This window comes from Vipera ursinii, assembly GCF_947247035.1.
Source record: "Vipera ursinii genome assembly, chromosome: 11".
NCBI lineage: Eukaryota > Metazoa > Chordata > Lepidosauria > Squamata > Viperidae > Vipera > Vipera ursinii.
In genome coordinates, this window is record NC_139524.1 from 17,543,273 (window position 1) to 17,566,278 (window position 23,006).

Consider the following 23,006-nt stretch of genomic DNA (forward strand, 5'->3'; position numbering starts at 1 on the left):
CTCCCGGCATGGATTCCAACTCCCTCTGTTGCAGTACAATAAGGCATGAACAACCAACCTCAACTTTTTACATTTCTGTAGTAGTATGAACTAGCCCAGGGGTCCCTAACCCCCCCTAGTCCGTTTACCGGTACTGGGGCCGCAGCATTGCCAGGAAACCGGTCCGCTAAAACAAGCAAAGCCCCATCCGCGGATGCAGGCAGCACACAAAACCACGCGCCCTCCGGTCCGTGGAAAAACCTCTCTCCACGGAACCGGTCCCTGGTGCCCAAAAGGTTGGGAGCCTCTGAACTAGCCATTCCTGTATCGACAAATCAACACCTTTTTTTCCTACCCCCCACTCCCAGCCTTTCCATGGTTCTCTTTCCTCCCGCTGTATATATATTATTTGCTTTTGTATTTTCGTATTTCATCTTGTGAGTGAATGAAAATTGAAAAAGAAAAGAAACTGCTTCCACCATCTCAGCTCCCTCCAAAGGTGCCGATTCTTGTCCCGAAACCCAAAGGAATTAAATCTTCCAGGAAGTGGGAGAAGGATGCTGCCGTGCGTCTTGCAGCTGGCCCAGTTGCAAGGACGCCGCAGCTGCAGCCCACCAGGGGGCAGTGTGGCGCCTAGCCCGGCTCCCCATCGCTCTGGCCTGGAGGCCGGAGAAGAAGAAAGGAATGGGGAACTTACTCGCCCACGGTTCTACAAGCCTTATCCTCGGGGGAACATCCTTGTTTGTCTCTCACCGCTGGGAGACGCTTCCGCCAGGCGCTGCCCGAGCTGAGCTGAGTTGCCGGGTGCAGAAGCGGCAGCTGAGCTGCAGCTCCGCATGGCGGGTTTTGCAAGGAGGCACTTTTCGGTATAGCTCAGAGGCGTCTTCCTGTCTCTCGTAGCGATGCGAGAGGCAGGAAACTCTGAGCATGCACGGGCTGCATGGACTGTGACCGCACCGGGTGGGGTGAGGCCACCAGGTCCAGGTGGACTGGCGGGATTCGTAAGCTGGCGTATTATTTTATTTATTATTTATTATTTGGATTTGTATACCGCCCCTCTCCCGAAGGACTCGTACAGGGCAAGTAAAACACTATATACAACACATAAAATATAAAAATTAAAACAGATTAAACAAGTAGCCCTGAACAAGAAAACACATTCTAGAATTTAAAATTTAAAATCTAAAATCCCAATCCCTCAGTCCAGGCCGGCAAGTTCGAATAGGAATGGGATAGGAATTACCCAGCTCCACTTTGACTGAGGCGGGGTGGGTGGTGGTGGACACGATAGTATCTTCCCGTATTTGAGGGGCTGCCACCAAGAGGGGAGGGGTCCCACCCGTTCTCCAAAGCCCCTGGAGACAGGACGAGGAGCAACGGAGGGGAAGTAATCGAGGGGAGAAGCAAGCCAGAACTAAGGAGGAATTTCCCGACCGTCTTAGAACAACGAACCAGTGGAACGACTTGCCACTGGAAGTTGCGAATGCTCCCAACCCTGGAGGTTTTTAAGAAGAGATTGAACAGCCATTTGCCTGAAGTGGTATAGGGCTCAGGCTTAAGCAGAGGTGGACTAGAAGACCTCTAAGGTCCCTTCCAGCTCTATTCTGGTTGATCGATCACCGGAGGGTATTAAAAGACATTGGACAGACATTTGCCTGAAACAGTGTAGGGTTTCCTGCCTGAGCAGAGGGCTGGACTAGAAGACCTCTAAGGTCCCTTCCATCTCTATTCTCATTAATTGATCACCGGAGGTTTTTAAGAAGAGATCGGCCAGCCCATTTGCCTGAAATGGTATAGAGCAGGGGTCTTCAAACCTGGCCCTTTGATGACTTGTGGACTTCAACTCCCAGAATTCCTCAGCCAGGCACGCGTGCCTGGCTGAGGAATTCTGGGAGTTGAAGTCCACAAGTCATCAAAGGGCCAAGTTCGAAGACCCCGGTATAGAGTCTCTCCTGCCTGAGCAGGGGGCTGGACTAGAAGACCTCCAAGTCCCTTCTGACTCTTTGGTTCTGAGAGGCCCAGAGGTGGGGGGTCCCTCATCCCGCTTCTCCCTGCCATCCTGGCCTCAGCCTCACCTCCACGAGTTGCATGAGGTTCTCAAAGTAGACCTCTTCGTCGATGCTCAGCTTGCTGGAGGAGTAGATGATGCGGTAATGCTCCACTTTGCCTTCGCAGCTGACGCAGAGAGTATAATCGCCCGGGTAGTTGGTGCTCTCTCGCACCAGGAACAGGCCCGTCTCCGGAGGGTACAGCAGCCGCTCAGCTTGCTCACGCGTGATCTTCCCGTGAAACCAGCTGGGGGGGGGTAAAGAGACCACGAGGACAGTCAGAACGTACCGACGCTGGCCTCAATGAGAACTAGAAACCTATCTCTTCACAGAGGTTCCACAATGCACCCCTCCTTAGCAAAAGAGGCTAACAGGAGAAAAGAGACCACGAGGACAGTCAGAACGTACCGACGCTGGCCTCAATGAGAACTAGAAACCTATCTCTTCACAGAGGTTCCACAATGCACCCCTCCTTAGCAAAAGAGGCTAACAGGAGAAAAGAGACCACAAGGACAGTCAGAACGTACCGACGCTGGCCTCAATGAGAACTAGAAACCTATCTCTTCACAGAGGTTCCACAATGCACCCCTCCTTAGCAAAAGAGACTAACAGGAGAAAAGAGACCACAAGGACAGTCAGAACGTACCGACTGCACCCCTCCTTAGCAAATAAAAACAGTTTTCTATCTGTGCCAGGGGTGAGCAAAAGAAGAAAAGAATACAAAGTCTCCTTCGACATAAAAGCGATGGCGTTGTATGCTGTGCATGATGGGTATTTATGTATACTTACGGCATCAGGCTTAGCTTGATTCCAGATTTCACCCCTTCGCGTCTCTGAACGTAGTTGGCTGGGATGATGCCCTCCCGGCCCACTTTGTTCTTCGCTTTGTACCAGTTGGGGTCCTGGGAGAGAGAAGCCACCGTTAGCAAGAACCCCAGATTCCCGGGAAGATTTCGGGGGTCCCCAAGAAAGCCAAGTCAGAGACCCTCAGCCTTCCTCCATTTCCTCTTCCGAGGATAAAATCCTTTCCTATCCTGAAACGTCAAAGCGGTCTTTCTCCAAACTTAGCGGCTAAAGATATGTGGACTTCAACTCCCAGAATCCCCCAGAGCATGGTAAACCCAGATAGAGGGATAAGTATTTTCTCAATCCCAGGCCCCAGAGTGGCAGATGGTTGCTTACTTATTCTTAGCAAACAGGGATGATAAAACTGGGCCTGGATTTGACCCAGTGGCTTACATTTGAAAGGAAGGCTGCGTAATCTTCACGGTTAATTAAATTGCTCTGAAGGCAGAGAGGCCACTGGGGGACTTTTCAGATTCGCTTTGGCTTCTATCTTGTTCCCGGCAAAGGGTGTCCCCTGGCCCGGCCTGGCCCTCCACAACGCATTTTGGGGTGCACCCTTCCCCCCAGCTTTGTCTACAAGAGAGACATCCATGCAACATTTGCGACAGCCGGTACGGCATTTGTCAAGAAGCCAAAACTGGAGCCAGGATATCACCTGGAACATCTCGAGATGTTAATTTCCCAGCAGTGCCAGACTCCAGAAGGCCTATCCAGGAAGATCTGCAAGGTAGCTAAAGGTTATAGCCTTCTCTCCCTCCAAAGATGGACTCAAGAAGATGAGTCATTAAAAGCTTATCACCCATTAGCATGGGGCAAAATCTGATTGGGATGCATTTGGCCTTCCTTCTCTTTCCTTAATCTCTCCTGTCGCCATCGCGGCTTAATTGTAATGCCTAAAGAGCGACGCGGTACAGAGCAAGCTGGTTGGGAAGAAGCAACAGAAGCGGGTGATGCAAGCATTTTAATTAATATATATATATATATATATATATATATATATATATATATATATATATATATATATATATATATATATATGTATATATATATGAGGGACGCGGTGGCTCAGTGGGTTAGGACGCTGAGCTTGTCGATCAGAAGGTTTGGCGGGTCGAATCCTGAGTGCCGCGTAACAGAGTGAGCGCCTGTTACTCGTCCCAGCTTCTGCCAACCTAGCAGTTCGAAAGCACGTAAAAATGCAAGTAGAAAAATAGGGACCACAGCGGTGGGAAGGTAACAGCATTCCATATATATATATATAGAAAGACGCACATGGTGAGTTCAAGTCCTGTCTTTGTCATGGAAGCCGGCTGGGTGTTTCTGGGCCAGTCACCCTCTCAGCCCAGCCCACCTCACAGGGTTGTTGTGGGGAAAATAGGAGGAGGATGTATTGCACCCGTCTCATCTCCTGTTTGCTGTTTTGAGTTATTGTAAAAATAATGAAGATGGGAGATAGATAGATAGATAGATAGATAGATAGATAGATAGATAGATAGATAGACAGCTTGATTGATTGATTGATTGATTGATTGATTGATTGATTGATTTATGGACGGATTTATGGATGGATAATAAACAGACAGATAGATGGATGGATGGATGATAGACAGATAGAGATGATAGATAGAGAAGAGAGAGACAGACAGAGACTTTATGGCTGTATATTGGAGCAAACTGCCCCTTTTAGGAGTTTGTTACAAGCCAGGATGGCATCACACAATGCGACGCACCCCGTGACCTTATCACACAACGGATACAGTGATGTCTTTGGCCCGATGATACCCTGAGTCCCCTGTGGCCATTTGTGGCAGGTACCAAACCCACGTCACGACAACACAGTGCAAACCCCAAGACCTCAAGAGCCGGGTTTAGCATCGGGGGTCAAGCGAGCAAACGCCGCTTTGGCGTTCCTGATGCCACCGCTACCTATGCCCCATCCCCGTGGCGAGTGGCAGGCGTCTGTGAGCCCAGGCTGGGCCGGGCGCCAGAGACAGGACAGTTACCTTGGTGACCGAGATGATGGTGAGGACGTCTCCTTTGCTGAAGGGGAGATCTTGATCAGCTGTGCCGTGGAAATTATATTTGGCGATACATTCTGTGCCGGAAGGCCAAACAGCCTTTTGGGAAAGAACAAGGACACGGTTAACATTTGGGTCCTGCTTCGTTGCGTCGTCAAGAGAAAGCACAAAAAAAACCCCTGCAATCGGAAGCACACAAAGATCTCTCTGGACAGGAAGTCCTCAAATTATGTCCCTTCACTTAGCAACGGTTCAAATTCACAACAGGGCTCGCCAGAGCTCCTTATGACCCAGTCTCGGAAGTTCTGACAGCCGCCTGCCCCCCTCCCTCCTTCGTGGTCGCATGATTGGACTAGATGACCTCCAAGGTCCCTTCCAACTTTATCATTATCATTATCATGGCCTGATGAGGGGATTGGGGGGGGTTGCTATTGTTATTTTATTAGGTTTTAAAGATGTATTTTAGTATGTGGGCATTTATTTAATCTAGTTTTAACTTTTGTAATTTGTATTTTTATTCTTGCCCTGTTCACCGCCCTGAGTCCTTCGGGAGAAGGGCGGTATAGAAATATTATTAAATAAATAAATAAATAAATAAATAAAATCATCATCATCATCACCACATTTGGGGTGCCCGGCAACCTAACCTCACTGAAGGATGTTTGCAGCCTGCTGTGACTCCCCCCCCTCCCCCAATTTAAGGCTTTTTTGCCGCATTCACTTCCAGTTTTTGCCAAAACCAGCCATTTGGCGTCATGGGTTTGCTTAGTGACCACCACATTAAAGGTCATAAAATCGAGGGTGATCATGTGGACATCCCCTTATTGACTGCCACGGCTTACGACCGTAATTTTGAGGTCTCCCCGAGTAGAACGTTCCTCGACCTCGGCAATTTAAAGACGGGTGGACTTCAAGTCCCAGAATTCCTCAGCTGGCTGGCTGAGGAATTCTGGGAGTTGAAGCCCACCCATTTTCAAGTCGCCAAACTTGGGAGAACCTTTGCTGTTGCAATACCCTATATTTTTAAACTAGGGGACTCCAACGTGTCTGAAAAGGAAGCCACGTGAGCTCTCACTGGGCTATAGTTCCTTCCCCTTTTTTAAAAAAAACTTTTTTAAAAATAGCACATCTTCTGTATGGTTCTTAAAAAAAAAAAAGAACAGCCCCAACAGCATAAAAGCTGCTTTGGAGACCCAAACACAGCGGCATAAAAAGGACCTCACAAAGATCAGACACCACTTGGCTGAATACCACTTCAACATACCCTAAAAGCACCGTTAGGAAACCCAGCCCCCCCCCCAAAAAATTTTTTTGGGGGGGGGAAGAAATACAGATAGTCCTCAAGTTACAGCCACAATTTATGTTGCTAAGCGAGACATTTGTCGAAGCAAGTTTTGCTCTGTTTTAACCAACTTCCTGGCCACAGTTGTGAAGTTCGCAGCACGCTTGTTAAAGTGGATCTGGCTCCCCCCCCTTATTTTGCCCGTCAGAGGGTTGCAAAAGGGGAATCGTGTGACCCCGTGACACTGTGACCATCCTAAATGTGAATCAGTTGCCAAGCGTCCCAACATTGATCATGTTCCTGTGGGGATGCTGCCATATGTAGGACCTATGTGACTTTTGTCAAGGCCGCTGTAACTGAACGGTCACTACTGTTGTTGAGGACTACATAAATCAGGTCCTCAACCTTGGCCCCTTTAAGACTTGTGGACTTCAACTCCCAGAATTCCTCAGCCTTGGCCGCTTTAGGACTTATGGACTTCAACTCCCAGAATTCCTCAATCTTGGCCCCTTTAAGAGTTGTAGACTTCAACTCCCAGACTTCCTCAGCCTTGGCCGCTTTAAGACTTGTGGACTTCAACTCCCAGAATTCCTCAGCCTTGGCCGCTTTAGGACTTGTGGACTTCAACTCCCAGAATTCCTCAGCCTTGGCCGCTTTAGGACTTATGGACTTCAACTCCCAGAATTCCTCAGCCTTGGCCGCTTTAAGACTTGTGGACTTCAACTCCCAGAATTCCTCAGCCTTGGCCGCTTTAGGACTTGTGGACTTCAACTCCCAGAATTCCTCAGCCTTGGCCGCTTTAGGACTTATGGACTTCAACTCCCAGAATTCCTCAGCCTTGGCCGCTTTAGGACTTATGGACTTCAACTCCCAGAATTCCTCAGCCTTGGCCGCTTTAGGACTTATGGACTTCAACTCCCAGAATTCCTCAGCCTTGGCCGCTTTAGGACTTGTGGACTTCAACTCCCAGAATTCCTCAGCCTTGGCTGCTTTAGGACTTGTGGACTTCAACTCCAAGAATTCCTCAGCCTTGGCCGCTTTAGGACTTATGGACTTCAACTCCCAGAATTCCTCAGCCTTGGCCGCTTTAGGACTTATGGACTTCAACTCCCAGAATTCCTCAGTCTTGGCCGCTTTAGGACTTATGGACTTCAACTCCCAGAATTCCTCAGCCTTGGCCGCTTTAGGACTTATGGACTTCAACTCCCAGAATTCCTCAGCCTTGGCCGCTTTAGGACTTGTGGACTTCAACTCCCAGAATTCCTCAGCCTTGGCCGCTTTAAGACTTGTGGACTTCAACTCCCAGAATTCCTCAGCCTTGGCCGCTTTAGGACTTGTGGACTTCAACTCCCAGAATTCTTCCGCCAGCTTTGCTGACTGCAGAATTCTGGGAGTTGAAGTCCACAAGTCTTAAAGCAGTCAAGGTTGAGGAGCCCTGACATAAATACTAACCATGTTTCAACTCACCATTGTCAAATCAGAGCACCTGGACATCAGTTTACTGGGACATTTTTTAAAAAAAATATCCCGGAAAAATCCTTTCTCCCTCTCCCTCCCCCGCCCCCCAGAATTGTGTGATGGTGTGAAACGGAAATCGAAAGAAAATAATCGATTTTTCTCTTCCCCGTCTCGGTCCCTTACCTGCATTCCTGACATCTTCTCGGAGGCTTCCGGCGACTGGATCTCACAAGGACACGTCACTTGGTACCATGAGACCTAAGATGGGAAAGATCCATTGAAGATCACGGTTTTTTGCGCCCGGCCGAGGGTTTGCTTGCCTCACCACAACGACAACACGCTTGCCAGGGAGTAAATTTGCACCTGTGTCCTCTCCCGTTTCTGCAAGGCTGCAACGCTTTTGAGCGGGACACAAGGTGAGGGGTGTCCCTTTTGCGCCCCCCAGCCAGCCCAATACAGGTGGCCCTCAACTTACGACCGTCGCTAAGCAAGGCAGTTGTTAAGTGAGAATCACGTGATTCCGGGGACACTGCCGTTGTCATAAGTATGAGTCAACCCCACTGCTATCATGTGACCGTGGAGACGCTTTAACCGTCGTAAGTGCGAGGACTGAGGTCATCTGACCCTGGTCGAACAACCTCCTTGCCTAACTTTCCTTTCCTTAAAAACAACGGACACCAAACACGACAATCTCTGCAGGTCACAAGAAGCCAACTTGAACACAACGAGGGACGTTGTGTTGTCGGATTGCGCCAAGCTGCAATCCGACAAGAAGAAACCCCAAATGCCCCCCTATCCCACAATCCACCTCCCCAAAAGATATCTAAAGAACTGGAGCTACTTTCTGCTCCAATTTTAGTAAAATCATGGACCACGCCAACCTTTTTTTTCCTCTCTCTTTTGAAAAACGGAATGAAAGAACGAGTAAGGATTTCACGTTTCCTTTCCTTTCTTCCTCATAAAAATCAATCATCCTTCTTTCCTTCCATAACCATTTACTTATCTTTCCTTCCTCCCTCCCTTTCTTCTTTTTCTCCCCCCCCCCACCTCTTCCTTTCACCCTTTCCAAGCATCTTTCGACACGTGCTTTAATTTGAAAGCATCCGGAGTGACAGACGCATGGACACCTTTGGGGAATCGCTGATGGATCCATTAGCGTGCCATCGATCCCGGGGTCAAGAAGCAGACGAGAGTGATGGCTATTGAACAGACCAGCCAGAGTATGGATCTGCTGCCAGGAATGACGGTAAGCCTCTCCTTGCAAAATGGATCCCTATAAAAAGAGCCGCAGGGGCGCAGCGACAGACCCCAGGCCAGTTTGGCAGAGTGCTTAAGGCGCTTTCCTAAGATGCTGTTAAGCGAATCATGCAGCCGTTAAGCGAAGACAGCTTCTCCCGTGGACTTTGCATGTCGGAACGTCAATCAGCGGCGATTGCGTGCCAGCTGGGGAATTCTGGGAGCTGAAGACACCCCCCCCTTGTTCCAGTTGCCCAGGCTGAGAAGCAGAGTAACGCCAGAGCTAAAACAGGCATCAGCCCTACTGCCTTTCTCCCCCCCCCACCCGCCCCCGTGCTCAACCCTTGGCTGCCCCAACGGCAGCACCCGGAAGTGGGCCGGCCTCCCCGCTTTCCCTACAGCTCCCCAGAGGTCCAACTTTTGCCCGGCCGAAGCTAACTTTAGCAGCTCCTAATTCCGATCTCACAAGCAAAGCCCCAGCAGCTGCTCTTCGTAAGAGCGAGAGTTGGAGGCTTTTACTTGGACAGGCTCATGGCACAGCCCTTAGCTGAGCTGGATACAGACGCCTGGGTGTGTGTGTGTGTGTGTGTGTGTGTGTGTGTGTGTGTGTGTGAGAGAGAGAGAGAGAGAGAGAGAGAGAGAGAGAGAGAGATGCCTGGGATAAGCCCACAAGCACTTGCTCTGGGGCAGCAATGTAGGGCAAGAATCCATCCATCCCATAGTATAAATCCAAACTATCCATCCATCCATCTGCTCCATCCAACCATCCATCCCATCCTATCAATCCAACCTATCCATCCCATTCCAATCCATCCATCCATCCATCCCATCCTATCCATTCATCCCATACCAATCCATCCATCCCATCCTATCAATCCAACCTATCCATTCCAATCCATCTATCCATCCATCCCTTCCCATCCAACCGCTGGACTCTGAAGCTGCACCTGGCCCGCTTCCCAAGCGATCCAAGGGTCACCTCGTGGGCGATTGGAACATGGCCGCCTAATCCTAAAAAGAGCAGAGGGATCCCTGGCAAGGCTGCGGGGTCTTGTCCAGCCTACTGGTGAGGACGGCAGATCCTCCTGCATCGCTCCGTGAACAAGCCCGGCTTTGTCTCCTCGGCCGAGGGCCGTGCAGATGCATGAGGTCATTCATTTTAGCAAAAAGACGTAGGTGGTCATGCAAAGCTCAGCAGAAACATCAGCAAATGCTTGAAGTGGGTCGGTGGGGGGGGCTTGATTCACTCCCTTGGAGACAATCATCCTTCTCCCAAAACCCTACTCTTAGCCCATCTAAACTCAGCTATCTATCCCACACCAGGTTGGCTGGGGAATTCTGGGAGTTGAAGAGCACAAATCGTGAAGTTGCCAAGGTTGGAGAGTGCTGCTTTAAAGCACACAGAGTCCTTCCCATCACAACCTGATCAGTCTTTGGTGCTGGGATCTGGTTGTTATCCAGGCAACTGTTTGGGTTTTTTTTTTTAAATGGGCAAAGCATGCTTCTAGACCTCAAGACAAAGGAAAGAAGGTCTGAACCTCCATACTCTCTGAAAAGGGTCCTGTTGAGGTGCCTTTTCACGAGGGTAGACTGTGCTCTCGTATTACGTGTCTCTCGTGGAAGGAGCCTCCTTCACCGGTTGTCCTCCAGATCAGCGTTACTCAGCCGTAGCAACTTTTAAGATATGCGGACTTCAACTCCCAAAATTCCCCCTCTTCAGTTGCTTTGGAACTGCAATTCCCAAGCATTCTTGGCACAGCCCAAGGCCATTTTGTCTTTCTGAATCTCTCTGCCAGGTGAAGCAGCAGTTGGAGAAACTGTGACTCACAGGAGAGAGCAAAGCCGACATTAAATCGTTAAGCAAATTAATATTTTAATGCTCATCTGTTGCATTGCCCTGAATCCTGGCCACCTACTTTGCACTGGATGTTTTGAAATACAGTAACAAAAGAGAAATAATAAACACACAACCCCAGAGGCTTCTTCTCGTTCTGGTCACAATTTGGAGGGAGGCAGGAAACTGGAAGAGCAGCGGTTTAGCTGACCTTAAAGGTCTTCGCCCATTTGTAGCGCAGAGGGACAGCCACCCAGGCTGAGGTTTCCTGACCAGGCAGAGTGAAAATGCCAAAGAAAAGGAAATAATGCATGTAAGGTAGCATTGCAGGACTAAGCCAAGCACGCCAAGAAAATAAACAAAGGAACCTGCCTGGTTTAGCTACAAATTTAGAACTAATAATTGATAGTTATATTTTGCATCCAGAGCAGGTTTTTCAAAGGGAAGGAAGGAAGGAAGGAAGGAAGGAAGGAAGGAAGGAAGGAAGGAAGGAAGGAAGGAAGGAAGGAAACAGAGAGAGGGTAGGAAAGTAGGAGGGAGGGAGGAAAAAGATAGAGAGGGTAGGAAAGTAGGAAGGAAGAGGGAGGGAGGGAGGGAGGAGAGGGAGAGAGAGAGAAGGGAGGAAGGGAAGGAAGAAAGAAAGAAAGAAAGAAAGAAAGAAAGAAAGAAAGAAAGAAAGAAAGAAAGAAGGGGGAAGGAAAGAAAAAGAAAGATGTTTATAATGTAGAAGGAAAGAAGAATGATTGATTTTTAGAAGGAAGGAAGGAAGGAAGGAAGGAAGGAAGGAAGGAAGGAAGGGAGGGAGGGAGGGAGGAAGGAAGGAGCTGGATATGCTTAACCATCCACAAGATATTTGCCAGCTTTCAAGAGCCTTTCTCCCCCAGGCACGATCTGAGCCTCCAAGGTGCATTTTCGGGAAAGAGCCCGACCAGCCTTGGGGGATTCAGCTCCGATTGCCTCCCGCCATTCCGCCACTGCCGGGCCCGGCACCCACGCAGCTCCGCAGAGACAAGGGGCTCCCGAGCCGCTAACCGGGCTCTGAAAGAAAGCCCTCGCCCACTCTCCGCTCGGCCAGGCGGGCTCACGCAGAGAAGCACAGAAGTTCAGCTGCGGCTTTGCGCCCACAGATGCTCAGCCGCGTCCCGAAGGTAACGCCTCAAGTGCCCAGCCTTAGCAGCTTGGCATTCATCCTCCGTCAAGAAAGGACTTTAACGGTCCTCCTGCTGCTGATGCATTCAAAACCTTCTAAGGATGGCGGAGAAAAGATGGGCCGGGCCTTGGATGGCAGGGGTGGGGTGGTGAAAATGGAAAGAAAAAGAAAAAAACGTCTATGCAGAATTCCTTGCTTCAGGAAGCCAGTTGGCCCTCTTCCAAAACATCCGAGATTCCTTGTCAATCCATCCATGAATCAATCGGAACAGAGCTGGGAGGGAGCTGGGAGGTCATCTAGTCTAACCCCCTGCTCAAGCAGGAGACCCTAGACTATTTGAGACGAGAGGCTGTCCAGCCTCTTCTTAAAGACTCCCAGTGATGGAGCAGCCACAACTTTTGGTCCTCAGTTAGGAAGTTTCTCCTTAATTCTTGCTTCTCTCGATTCCTTTCCATCCGTTGTTCCTTGTCCTGCCTTCCGGTGCTTTGCGAAATAAAACAACTGCCTTGCTTAGCCAACCAAATCCTGGATCAAAACCGCGGTTGTAAATGGAGGACGACCTATGCTCTGTTTTTGCAAAGTAAGAGTTGAAAAGAGAGAGAGAGAGAGAGAGAGAGAGAGATGCAAGGTTGTAAAACTGTTCCGATTTTTCAGCTAGGGAGGATTTTTTTCTCTCTCTTTTTTTTTTCTTTCTTTTTCAAGACAAGAACCAAACCGTCGTTGAGATGAGTACAGTGCATCCGGCGTTGTGTTTCCACCACACTTTTGAATGTGGTTACGAGCCTCACCCAGAGACCCTGGAAATGCAAAACACGGCAGCTGCACCAAAGGGCCCCGTCGCTCCCAACTGCTTGCCTGTACAGGACAGATCCCAGTTTTGCATGTTCCTCGGCTCGGTGCATTAGGAATTGCGATCCGCCCCCCCTTTTTTTTTTGAGCAAGGAAAGACCACCGCAGAAAAGCAGAGGGATTCGGTTATTCAAAGCAGAAAGGATTCCTGGCCCACCTTAAACCCTTTGAGGATGCGGTTCGGGGGGACACAACGTGCAAACCGGGCTAGGAGGTTGCCAAAGCGGATCACGTGAACCCAAGGGAGACTGCAACCGTCGTTAAATAGGAATCGGTTGCCAAGCATCTGAATTTTGATCATGGGACCCTGGGGAGGTTGCAACAGCCACGTGTGAAAAACGCTCTTAAGTCCCTTTTTCAGGGTGTTTTTTTTTTTTAAAGGGTGGAAAAATGGGGGTTAGGGTTAGATCAAAAAGTTCCAATGACAATTGTTCCACTAAGTTGTTGCCCCTGTATGTGGGCCAATCACCAGGAGGCGGTGAGTTCTAGTGCCGCCTTAGGCATGAAAATGGGCTGGGTGACTTTGGGCCAATCACCAGGAGGCGGTGAGTTCTAGTGCCGCCTTAGGCATAAAAGGTGGCTGGGTGACTTTGGGCCAGTCTCAGCCCAGCCCTCCTCGCAGGGTTGCTGTTGTGGGGGAAACAGGAGGAGGAAGGAGTATAAGGTATGTTTGTCACCTTGAGTTATTGACAAAAATAAAAAGGCAGGAAATAAATAATTATAGATCAATACACCGGACCACAAGACGCGCCCCCCCCTCTTCTCATAAGCCACCGTGAGGTTTGTTTGGCCTTATCTACAGCATGAACTCGGCCCATTGTGAAGTCTTCCCCCCCCAAAAAAATCATGGTTTAACTACAGCTTGGCACAAAGTGTCTCCCTCTCTCTCTTGCCAGACAGCTAATGGATGCGGCTCGTGGGTGCTCAGAATGAGAAAGAAATTGTTCCAGAAAAGCGAAAGCATTCCCGTCTTGCCGACACACGCAGGATAACTCATTTTAGCCTTAGCCAAAGGAAAAGAAAATCAGGGTACTTGAGACCCAGGAGCTTAAAAAAAAAAAAGCAAGGCCATTTTCCTAAATCTAAAGGCAGAATTGTTCGGACCAACCACGTCCCTCAAGGCGAGGATTTCAACGGGGGGGGGGGGGGCTCAATACTTCAAACTGAAGCCTGCATCTTGTGCTTGCATGTCTCAATCCTACTCGGTTCCTGGAATCAACCGGTCCCATTCGCAAAACCTCAACCTGCCGTTCGTGAATTAACTCCTTCCCTTCTGCTGCTCATCAGCCAAGAGCCCTGCAAAGCCCATGAAAAGTGACCTGGGGACGCTGGCCTGCCCACCTACCCACCTCTCCCTCTTCCCCTTCCAGGCCTCTTCCTCCCCCCCCCCCCGTGCCTGGAGCTCCCCCCCCCACCAATCAGGTCTTCTTATTCTGCATGCCAGAGCTGCGGGGGGGGGGGTCCTCAAGAGCATCATCCTGCACCCGATCAAAACAACAGCTCTCCTGCAAACACCTCAAAGGTTTGATCAAGATTTCAGCAGATACCTGATTACGGGCCTCAATATTTCTGAGTTTCTCTCCCCCTCCCCACACACCCAACTGATGCCAGCCCCCCAAAAGAAAAGGGAGAGAGAGAGAGAGAGGGAGACAGGAGAGAGAGGGAGAAAGAGAAGAGAGAAAAGAGGGGGGGAGAGATGGAGAGAGAGGAAAAAGAGAGAACAGAGAAAGAGACAAGATAGAGAGAAGAGAATAGAGAGAGAAGAGAGGGGGAGAGAGAAAGGAGAGAGAAAGAAAGAGAGAAAAGAGACAACAGAGACAGAGAAGAGAAAGAAAGAGAAATAAAAAGAGAAAGAGAAAGAGAAATAGAGGAGAGGAGAGGAGAGGAGAGGAGAGGAGAGGAGAGGAGAGAAGAGAAGAGAAGAGAAGAGAAGAGAAGAGAAGAGAAGAGAAGAGAAGAGAAGAGAAGAGAAGAGAAGGAAAGAGGGGGGAAAAGAGGAGAGAGAGAGAGAGAGAGAGAGAGAGACGCGGCCTCTGCCACGTGAGTCTCCTCCGTAGGTCGGTTAAGGACCAGGTTTCAGATCCAAGGATTGGTCTCTGCAGGAGGGGCTGAGGTGTGGGGGGGTTCCAAGCTCTGGGCTTTCAGGCTGAGCCTTGCCGGTCAAACCAAATGCAAAAGAAATGATGATGATGATGATGATGATGATGATGATGATGTTGATGATGATGAAGGATAAAACGCCGGACTTACAAGACTGGAGCAGAGGCTAAGATGCATCTTGCTTACGTAACCAGGAGAGACCAAAGGAAGGCACCGGCAAGCAGCCCACCATCACACAGCCAGAGAGCCAGCATTCATGGTCTCTCCTCCTGCTGCGGTTCTTAGAGAAAAATAGAGGGGGGGGGAAAGGGGGGAGAGGAAGAGAAGCAGAGAGAGAGAGAGGGGGCGATCTGCAGAAAGCCAAGCCGCCTGCCGTCTGCAGCAAGGAAAGTGAAGCTGCATTAAAAGACCGCCCGGAATTTCAGCCCGGCAGATCCCGGATTCGGCCTCCGTGCCACATTTCCAGGATCTGGTGCCGCAAGACGGGATCTGTTGCAGCTTCCAAGCCGAGCAGAGAAGAGCAAGCGAGAGGATCACGGGACAGGAGGCTAAAACATACGACGAACGGCTGCAGGAATTGGGTACCTGTCTAGTTCAGGGGTCTCCAAACTTGGCTGCTTGACAACTTGTGGACTTCAACTCCCAGAATTCCTGCTGGCTGAGGAATTCTGGGAGTTGAAGTCCACAAGTCTTAAAGCAGCTAAGTTTGGAGACCCACAAAAGAAAACCAGCCCTTGAGGAATGAAAAGGACGACTAGGGGGTGACAGGATAGCTGTCTTCCAATATTTGAGGGGCTGCCCCAAAGAAGAGGGAGTCAAGCTACTCTCCAAAGCACCAGAAGGCAGGACAAGAAGCAACGGATGGAAACGAATGAAGGAGAGAAGCAGCCTAGAACTAAGGAGAAATTTCCTGACAGTGAGAACAATTAATCTGTGGAATTCAGCTTGCCTCCAGAAATTGTGGCTGCTCCAACACTGGATGTTTTTAAGAAGAGACCGGACAGCCATTTGTCCGAAATGGTGCAGGGTTTCCTGCTTGGGCAGGGGGTGGGGTGGACTAGAAGACCTCTAAGGTTCCCTTCCCACTATACGCTGCAATTCTTGGATTGAGTGAAAACGGTGCCCAGCTGAACAAGCCAAGGCCGGGTGTGCCCACCCACCTACCCCTTCTGGATGGGCCGTTGAGGTTCAAGAGGCGATCTGTAACCCGAATTCATCTGAATTCAGACGCCTGTCATTTTAGCTTGCTGTCTGAATTCTAGCCACCATCTAGAAAATGGAACTTGCCCTCTGAATTCCGGAATCTGTTTCCCCAAATTCTGCCATCCGTAATCTCGCCTCTCATCAAAATCCAGACCTCTGTCCTCTAATCACCCCTCTAAGTTCCACCAACTATATAATCTAACCTGTCATCTGAATTCACCCATCTGCAATCTAAGTTTCCATTCCAGCCCGTCATCCGTAATCTCCTCTGTCACACCAACTCAACGGTCTGAAATTTAATCTGAATTTCCGCCTTCTCTCGACTAAGACGTTCCTCCAGCTTTGGGCTCCATTTTAGTCCTCGAAGGATTCTTGGTGTCCAAACTGCTTGCCAAGGACCGACCTGACGGGATTCTTTCGTTGCCCGTAGGCGGCTAAGGCTGAAGCCCTCTTGAACCTTAGGCAAAAGGCAAGCAAGGAAGCCACAAGGAGACCCACAAAAGAAAACCAGCCCTTGAGGAAGATCTAGGGCAGGGTTAGGCAACCTCGGCTCTTTTATGACTCATGGACTTCAACTCCCAGAATTCCTGAGCCAGCTTGGCTGGCTCAGGAATTCTGGGAGTTGAAGTCCATGAGTCATAAGAGCGCCGAGGTTGCCTATCCCTGGTCTAGGGCAACATCCTAAGAATCCAGCAAGAATGCCTTCGTTCTGTCGGCATATATCACCACAGGAGCAGCAACAACAAAGCAGAAAACACTCACTTCTCAACATTTTTCCAACATGCCGAAGCATGAGTCAAAAACGGGACGGGGTATTAAACCTCGCCTAGATTGTCCGGTTCCATATTTCTTGCAACGGCTCTCCTTACCACCCAGGCTAGGAAAATGACCCTCCGGGACAGAGTTTCTCAATCTTAGCAACTTTTTAAGATATTCAGAATTCTGAATATTTATATATCAGTGTTTTTTAAAAAAGTCATCGTCGTCAAGTTGGAAGGGACCCTGGAGGTCATCTAGTCCAACCCCCTGCTCGGGCAGGAAAACCCTGAAATACCATTTCAGACCAATGGCTGTCCGGTCTCTTCTTTAAAACTTCCAGGGTTGGAGCATTCACAGCTTCTGGAGGCACATTTTTTTAATTTTAATTCCATTTATATCCCGCCCTTCTCCGAAGACTCAGGGCGGCTTACAAGCTTAGCTGAGGAATTCTGGGAGTTGAAGTCCTGAAGTCATAAAAGGGTCAAGTTTGAAGACCCTTTGGACTAAAACAACCTTTCTCAACCTTGGCTACTTTCAGATGGGTGGACTTCAACTCCCAGAATTCCCCAGCCAGCCATGGCTGGCTGGGGAATTCTGGGAGTTGAAGTCCACCCATCTGAAAGTTGCAAACCACTGCAAAACGTGAACCCATCAAAGCCGACCAGCATCTGAATCCACGGGGATGCTGCAAAGGTCGCTAAATGTGAAAACTGGGCCCCCTTTTTTTCAGCGCGGCTGTAAGTTCAAGCGGTCACTGAACGACTGACTACTAAGCCGAAGACCGACGGTCCTCTTAGTTCCTTGCGCCTCCTTCTGCTATTTTCAGGGTGTTTCTCCTCATCCATCTGCTCCCCCGGAAGCCTGCATCCGTCTTTGCCTCCGCCGTCCATCTGGACAGCCCGTGAGACACAGACCCCGATCCAGTTGTCTGCCATACGACGCACGGCTTGTGGCCGGGTGAGAAAGGAAAGCTTGGGACCCATGGCCATCAATGGCTCCCTTGTCTTCCGGCTGTGTGACTCCACACAGATCTCACCCAGCTGATGAGCTGAGTAGCGTGGCTGTCTGTCCCCACCGGGGAAGGGGAGCGCATCCGTTTCTCGCCCACCCACCCATTCACACAAAGGCCAAAGGCCTGCTAGCCTGGCTGTCCTCCGCACAGCTCTGGTTTCCCCACCATCCTCAAGACCACTTATTCCATCTCTCTTCCGACTGCGCTCCGGCTCAAAACCATATAGGCTTATTTTGGCGTGCAAATCCCAGGGGGGGGGATCTCTCTGTCCAGGGGAGCTAGCAAGCTGGCATGCTGGATGCCAAAGGGGGAGGGGTTCAAACCCACTCACCCCCAAAATGACCTCTCAGAACGTTGCTCCCTGCCTCGACCCGGGATGCCCGCCGGCGGACCCCGACAGAAGCAGGGGAGTGCAGACTGCCTTCCCTTGCAGCAGACCCCCCCTCAACTGAAGTTTCATTTCTTCTGAGAACGGAAAGACACCCCCCCCCCCACACACACACACACAACGAGGAGCCACAGCTTTGTGTCACAACTCTCTGGGTGCCTGGCAAGGGCTCTTGATCCCTGGATTAGATCCCCCTTTCGGATCGGACGCCTGATCCTTTGTCCCTCGGAAAGTCTCCTCTCCCATCCCACGCTCAGCCAGGGGTGGTTTTCAGCTTTGAACCCCCCCCATCCCACCCCCAACAGGGCTTCCAAGGAGGAAGAGGGGAAGAAGCCCAGAGGTCATAAAGCAAGCCAACCTGCCCTGCAACGGGGCTCGTCCCTCTGGGTCGGTCACATCCACACATGCAGGCGGAAGAAGGCGCCCAGAAGGGAAGTGACAGGCCCAGCCCCAGCAGATCCGGCCAAGATGCAAACCAACAGCCCAGCGCCCCCTTTTCCCGCTAGCAGCCCCCCAGAATCGGCCAGCCCCCATCTCCCTCCCAGAGAGGGGTGGGCCGGGGGGGAGGGGAGGGGAGGGGGCGAAAGGGGAGGTTCTAAGCCGGGCATTGCCAGCCCTGCCCTACTAACAAATGTATCCCTCCCACTCCAGGGTTCCTCCCCAGGGACTAGCCGCTTGAGTGGACTCTCCCCAGAGCTTCCACTTGGGAGAAGAGGAGGAGGAAGGCCGATCTCCGCAAACAGAGAGGACTAGAGCCCCCAAAGTACTCTCAGGGGAAGGCGGGGGGGGGTGTAGAGGGACCCTCGGCTACTCACCGCTCTGCCTCCGCTTTCCGACCCGGCGGCGGGGGCGGCGGGGGAGGGGGCTGGGCTGGCCGGGCTTATGCCATGCAGCGGGGGGGGAGGGGAGGGGGCGAGCGAGGCTGGGTGGCGGCGGCGGGGAGGGCCGGGGGCGCCGAGGCGGGGCGGGGGAGGAAGGGGAGGACGGGGGAGGGGGCGGAGGAAAGGAAACAATGCAGCCGCCGCGGCCGCCGCCAACGTTCCCGGTCCGAAGGCTGCCGGCCTGGCGGTGGAAGGTCTGCGCCGCCGAGATTCCCAGCGCCTCGGGGGGGCCGCGATCTCTTTCCTCCCCGTCTCGCTCGCGATCCAGCCGGGCCTGGCGCTGAGCAGCCCGCCCGCCGCTCTACGGCGCCTGCGCGGCCCAAGCCCGGCCCTGCTCGCTGGCTCCCCCTCCCCCCCCGCCCTCCTCCCAGCCGGCGGCGGCGAAGGGAGAGCGCCCCCTGCTGGCTAGACCGGGCTTTGCGCTAGAGTCCTCTCCCCGCCCTCTCCCCCTCTCTCCCTCTTTCTCCCCCTCTCCTCGTCTCCATCTCTCCCTCTCTCCTCTTCCTCCTCTTCCTCTCTCTCTCTCTCTCTCCCCCTCTCTTCTCCTCTCCCTCTCTTCTCTTCCTCTCCCTCTCCTCCTCTTCCTCTCTCCCTCCCTCTTTCTCCCCCCTCTCCTCGTCTCCCTCTCTCTCTCCCCTCCTCTTCCTCTCCCTGCCTCTCTCTCTTCCTCCTCTCCTCCTCTCCCTCCCTCTCCCTCCCCCTCTCCTCATCTCCCTCTCTCTCTCCCTCCCTCCTCTCTCTCTCTCTCTCTGTCTCCCCCTCTCCTCCTCTTCCCCTCTCCCTCCCTCTTTCTCCCCCCTCCCCTCGTCTCCATCTCTCTCCTCTTCCTCTCCCTCCCTCTCTCTCTTCCTCCTCTTCCTCTCTGTCTTCCCCCTCTCCCTCTCCCTGTCTCTCTTCCCCCTCTCCTCCTCTCTCTCTCTCTCTGTCTCCCCCTCTCTCCTCCTCTTCCTCTCTCTCTCCCTTTCTCCCCCCTCTCCTCGCCTCCCTCTCTCTCTCCCCTCCTCTTCCTCTCCCTGCCTCTCTCTCTTCCTCCTCTCTCTTTCTCTCTCTCTCCCTCCCTCCCTCCCTCCATTTCTCTTTGTGTGTGTGTGTGTGTGTGTGTCTTTCTCTTCTCCGGATTGGCATGTTGTCACACCGCAGGGGCAACTCCTGTGCGGGGTATGATACAGGCCATCCTCCATTTACAACCGTTGATTTAAGTAACCTTTCAAAGTTATACATCAGCACTGAAAAAGGTCACTTATGACCGTTCTTCACAAATAGGGACCACTCCGGTGGGAAGGTAACAGCGTTCTGTGCGCCTTTGGCGTCCAGTCATGCTGGCCACATGACCATGGAGACGTCCTCGGACAAGCGCTGGCTCTTCGGCTTTGAAACGGAGATGAGCACCGGCCCCTAGAGTCGGAAACGACTAGCACGCCTGTGCGGGAGAACCTTTACCTTTTAGTCCGTGCTTTTCTTGTAAAAGAAAAAAGGTGCCGGAACTCACACGTGTCATACAACCCGCCTTGCCTACCCTACAAGGTTCCATCCAAAAAAGGTGCCGGAACTCCGTTCTGAGGCTTCTATGAGAAAAAAAGCCCTGCTTTTAGTAGAACCCCCCTCTAGGGAGGGTAAGTTTGGAGAGAATTAATCTAAAGCAGGCTTAAATCAGACTTGGCAACTTGAAAAAGGGGTGGACTTCAACTCCCAGAATTCCCCAGCCAGCCCACTCACCTTAAAAGTTTCCAGCTTAAAAAAAAAAGCCTCATCAAAACTGCAGCACCGGGCACTTCCTTTTAAAGCCTGTGGTTTTTCTTGTGGTGCAAGCAGGTGTGTTTACTCCTTTTAGGGAAAAAAAAGACAACCATCAGAGATAAAAGTTTAAAAAAAAACAAAAAAACACCTCTGGGTCTGTTTCTTTGCCCCATTTTTTTTGTAAGAGGAACACTGAAGGAGCTGAACTACATTCCCACAGCTAGAAGCCAGCTTGCTAAATCATCTTGCTAGCCAAATAAGAGACAGGCGGATCCTGATGTCCAGTGCTTGAAGATCGAGTTTGTGCGCGTCTGTGTGGGCAAGACAGCAGAATTGGTCTGGATTTTGTCCCCATTCTGTCTTTTTAAACAATCAATGTAACTTACTTCCCCCCTTGGATTTATGCAAAATTAATCAGTGCATTCCTGGTCCTAAGTCAGCTTGGATTTATTGGTGGAGCACAACTAAGAATGCCATATAAATTAATCATAATAATAAATATTTAATTTGGCAGTGACAAATGGGGGAGCTGGATTCAATTAAAGTGAATAATAATAATAATTTTAAAAAAAACCAATTCCCTCTCTGAATTGGAGGGAAAGTGATGCCACAGCACCTCCTACAGCACAATCACAACAGTGAGTTGGGCAACCTTAAAGGCCTGCGGTGTTGTGTCCAAAATGGGGGGGGGGGAATGACATGACCTTTATGTGACCCCCACCACAAACTTTCCTTCATTGTCCATGCTCAGAATTACATCTGCCTTGGAATGAATGAGTGGATGGATGGATGCATGCACGCATGCATGCATGCATGCATGCATGTGTGCATGGATGGATGGATGGATGGATTTAATGAATAAATGTTTCAAAGCTGTGGGTGTTCCATTGCTGGAGGTTTTCAAGGAAAGATTAGACAATCATTTGTCCAGGATGGTATAAAGACTCCTGCCTTGGCCAAGTGGTTGGACTAGAAGACCTCCAAGGTCCCTTCCAGCCGTAGGATTCTATGATTCTATGGATGGATGGACGGATGGATGGATGGGTGGATGGGTGGGTGGGTGGGTGGATGGATGGATGGATAAATTAAACCAGGATCTGAAGCAGGAATTTGAGAAGAAGATGCATATCACCCCTAGGGATAAAAACTTTTTATTCATGGGAGAGGACAAATACAGTCCTGGGAAAAATAATGGGCAATAGAAAAACAGTGGAGAAAGGGAAAAAAGGAACAAGGAAAAAGAGGAATAAAGGGGGAAGAGAGGGAGAAAGATGAGGAAGGGAAGAAAAAAAGGGAAGAAGAGGAAAAGAAAGAGAAAAAAGAAGGCAAATAATTTTTGAGATTGTCATTTCCATTATTGTGCTATTTATTTCAGCCTGGTCTTCCTCCTCTGTAATTTAGAATTATGTCTGCATGCCTCTGCATCTCTTTCTGTACCCCAGTGCAATTACTCCCCTCTCAATTTTACCTGTCCTCTTTATAAATAGTGTTGGAAGGGTGTCTTTTTAAAAAAAAAAAAAACTAATTTATTTGCAGTGTTTGCATTCTAATCCTGCATGCTTTGCCATTGATTTCCACCCCCCCCCCTGCTGTTTAATCATGGTATTAGATGCCGGGGTGAGGATTTACTTATTTATTTATTCTTTTTTCTTTTAATTTATATCTTCGCCAACCACCTGGAAGACTTTTGCGAATTGTGCCAATTAGAGGTTTAATAAATAATTTGAAGGGCCAGCTGAGTCCAGAGGCAACACAGAGGATCTGGTCTGCCCTGGGGACGGTTCATATTTGTGTGCACAACAAAAGAAATGTTTTGTTGTGCAGAAACTGAATCCTGACGCAGGGCTTCCTCGGAACCATTTGTACCCAGAAACCTTTGGCCATTAAGTCACGTCTCCCACCAGCCCTCCCTAGCTTGTGTGTGCGTCTGTGTTTGTTTTGGTGTGCACACCAACCTTTGGGATAACTGTATATTATAAAAACCTAGTAAGACCACACCTGGAATACTGCAGCTAATTTTGGTCACCATATCACAAAAGAGATGTTGAGAGTTTGGAAAACAAATCAGAGAAGAGCAACTAAGATGATCAAAGGCCTGGAGACCAAAACATATGAAGAACGGCTGCAGGAGTTGGGTTTGGCTAGTCTAAAGAAAAGAAGAAATAGGGGAGACATGACAGCAGTGTTCCAGTATTTGAGGGGCTGCCACAAAGAAGAGGGGGTCAT

General features: G+C 50.4%; 1 protein-coding gene across 1 annotated transcript in view; it reads right to left on the reverse strand.

Moving 5' to 3' along the window:
- The window catches only part of CSK (C-terminal Src kinase), a gene marked incomplete at its 5' end in the record, with an annotated part of 25,999 nt that extends 4,474 nt beyond the window's left edge, over window positions 1–21,525 (reverse strand). Inside the window, 6 exons of the mRNA XM_083371747.1 lie at window positions 2,055–2,274; window positions 2,817–2,929; window positions 4,877–4,990; window positions 7,815–7,889; window positions 18,978–19,353; window positions 21,509–21,525. Coding sequence (XP_083227873.1) covers window positions 2,055–2,274; window positions 2,817–2,929; window positions 4,877–4,990; window positions 7,815–7,889; window positions 18,978–19,353; window positions 21,509–21,525 — 915 coding nt within the window. The remainder of the gene's footprint in view (window positions 1–2,054; window positions 2,275–2,816; window positions 2,930–4,876; window positions 4,991–7,814; window positions 7,890–18,977; window positions 19,354–21,508) is intronic.
- Between the last annotated feature and the right edge of the window lie 1,481 nt (window positions 21,526–23,006).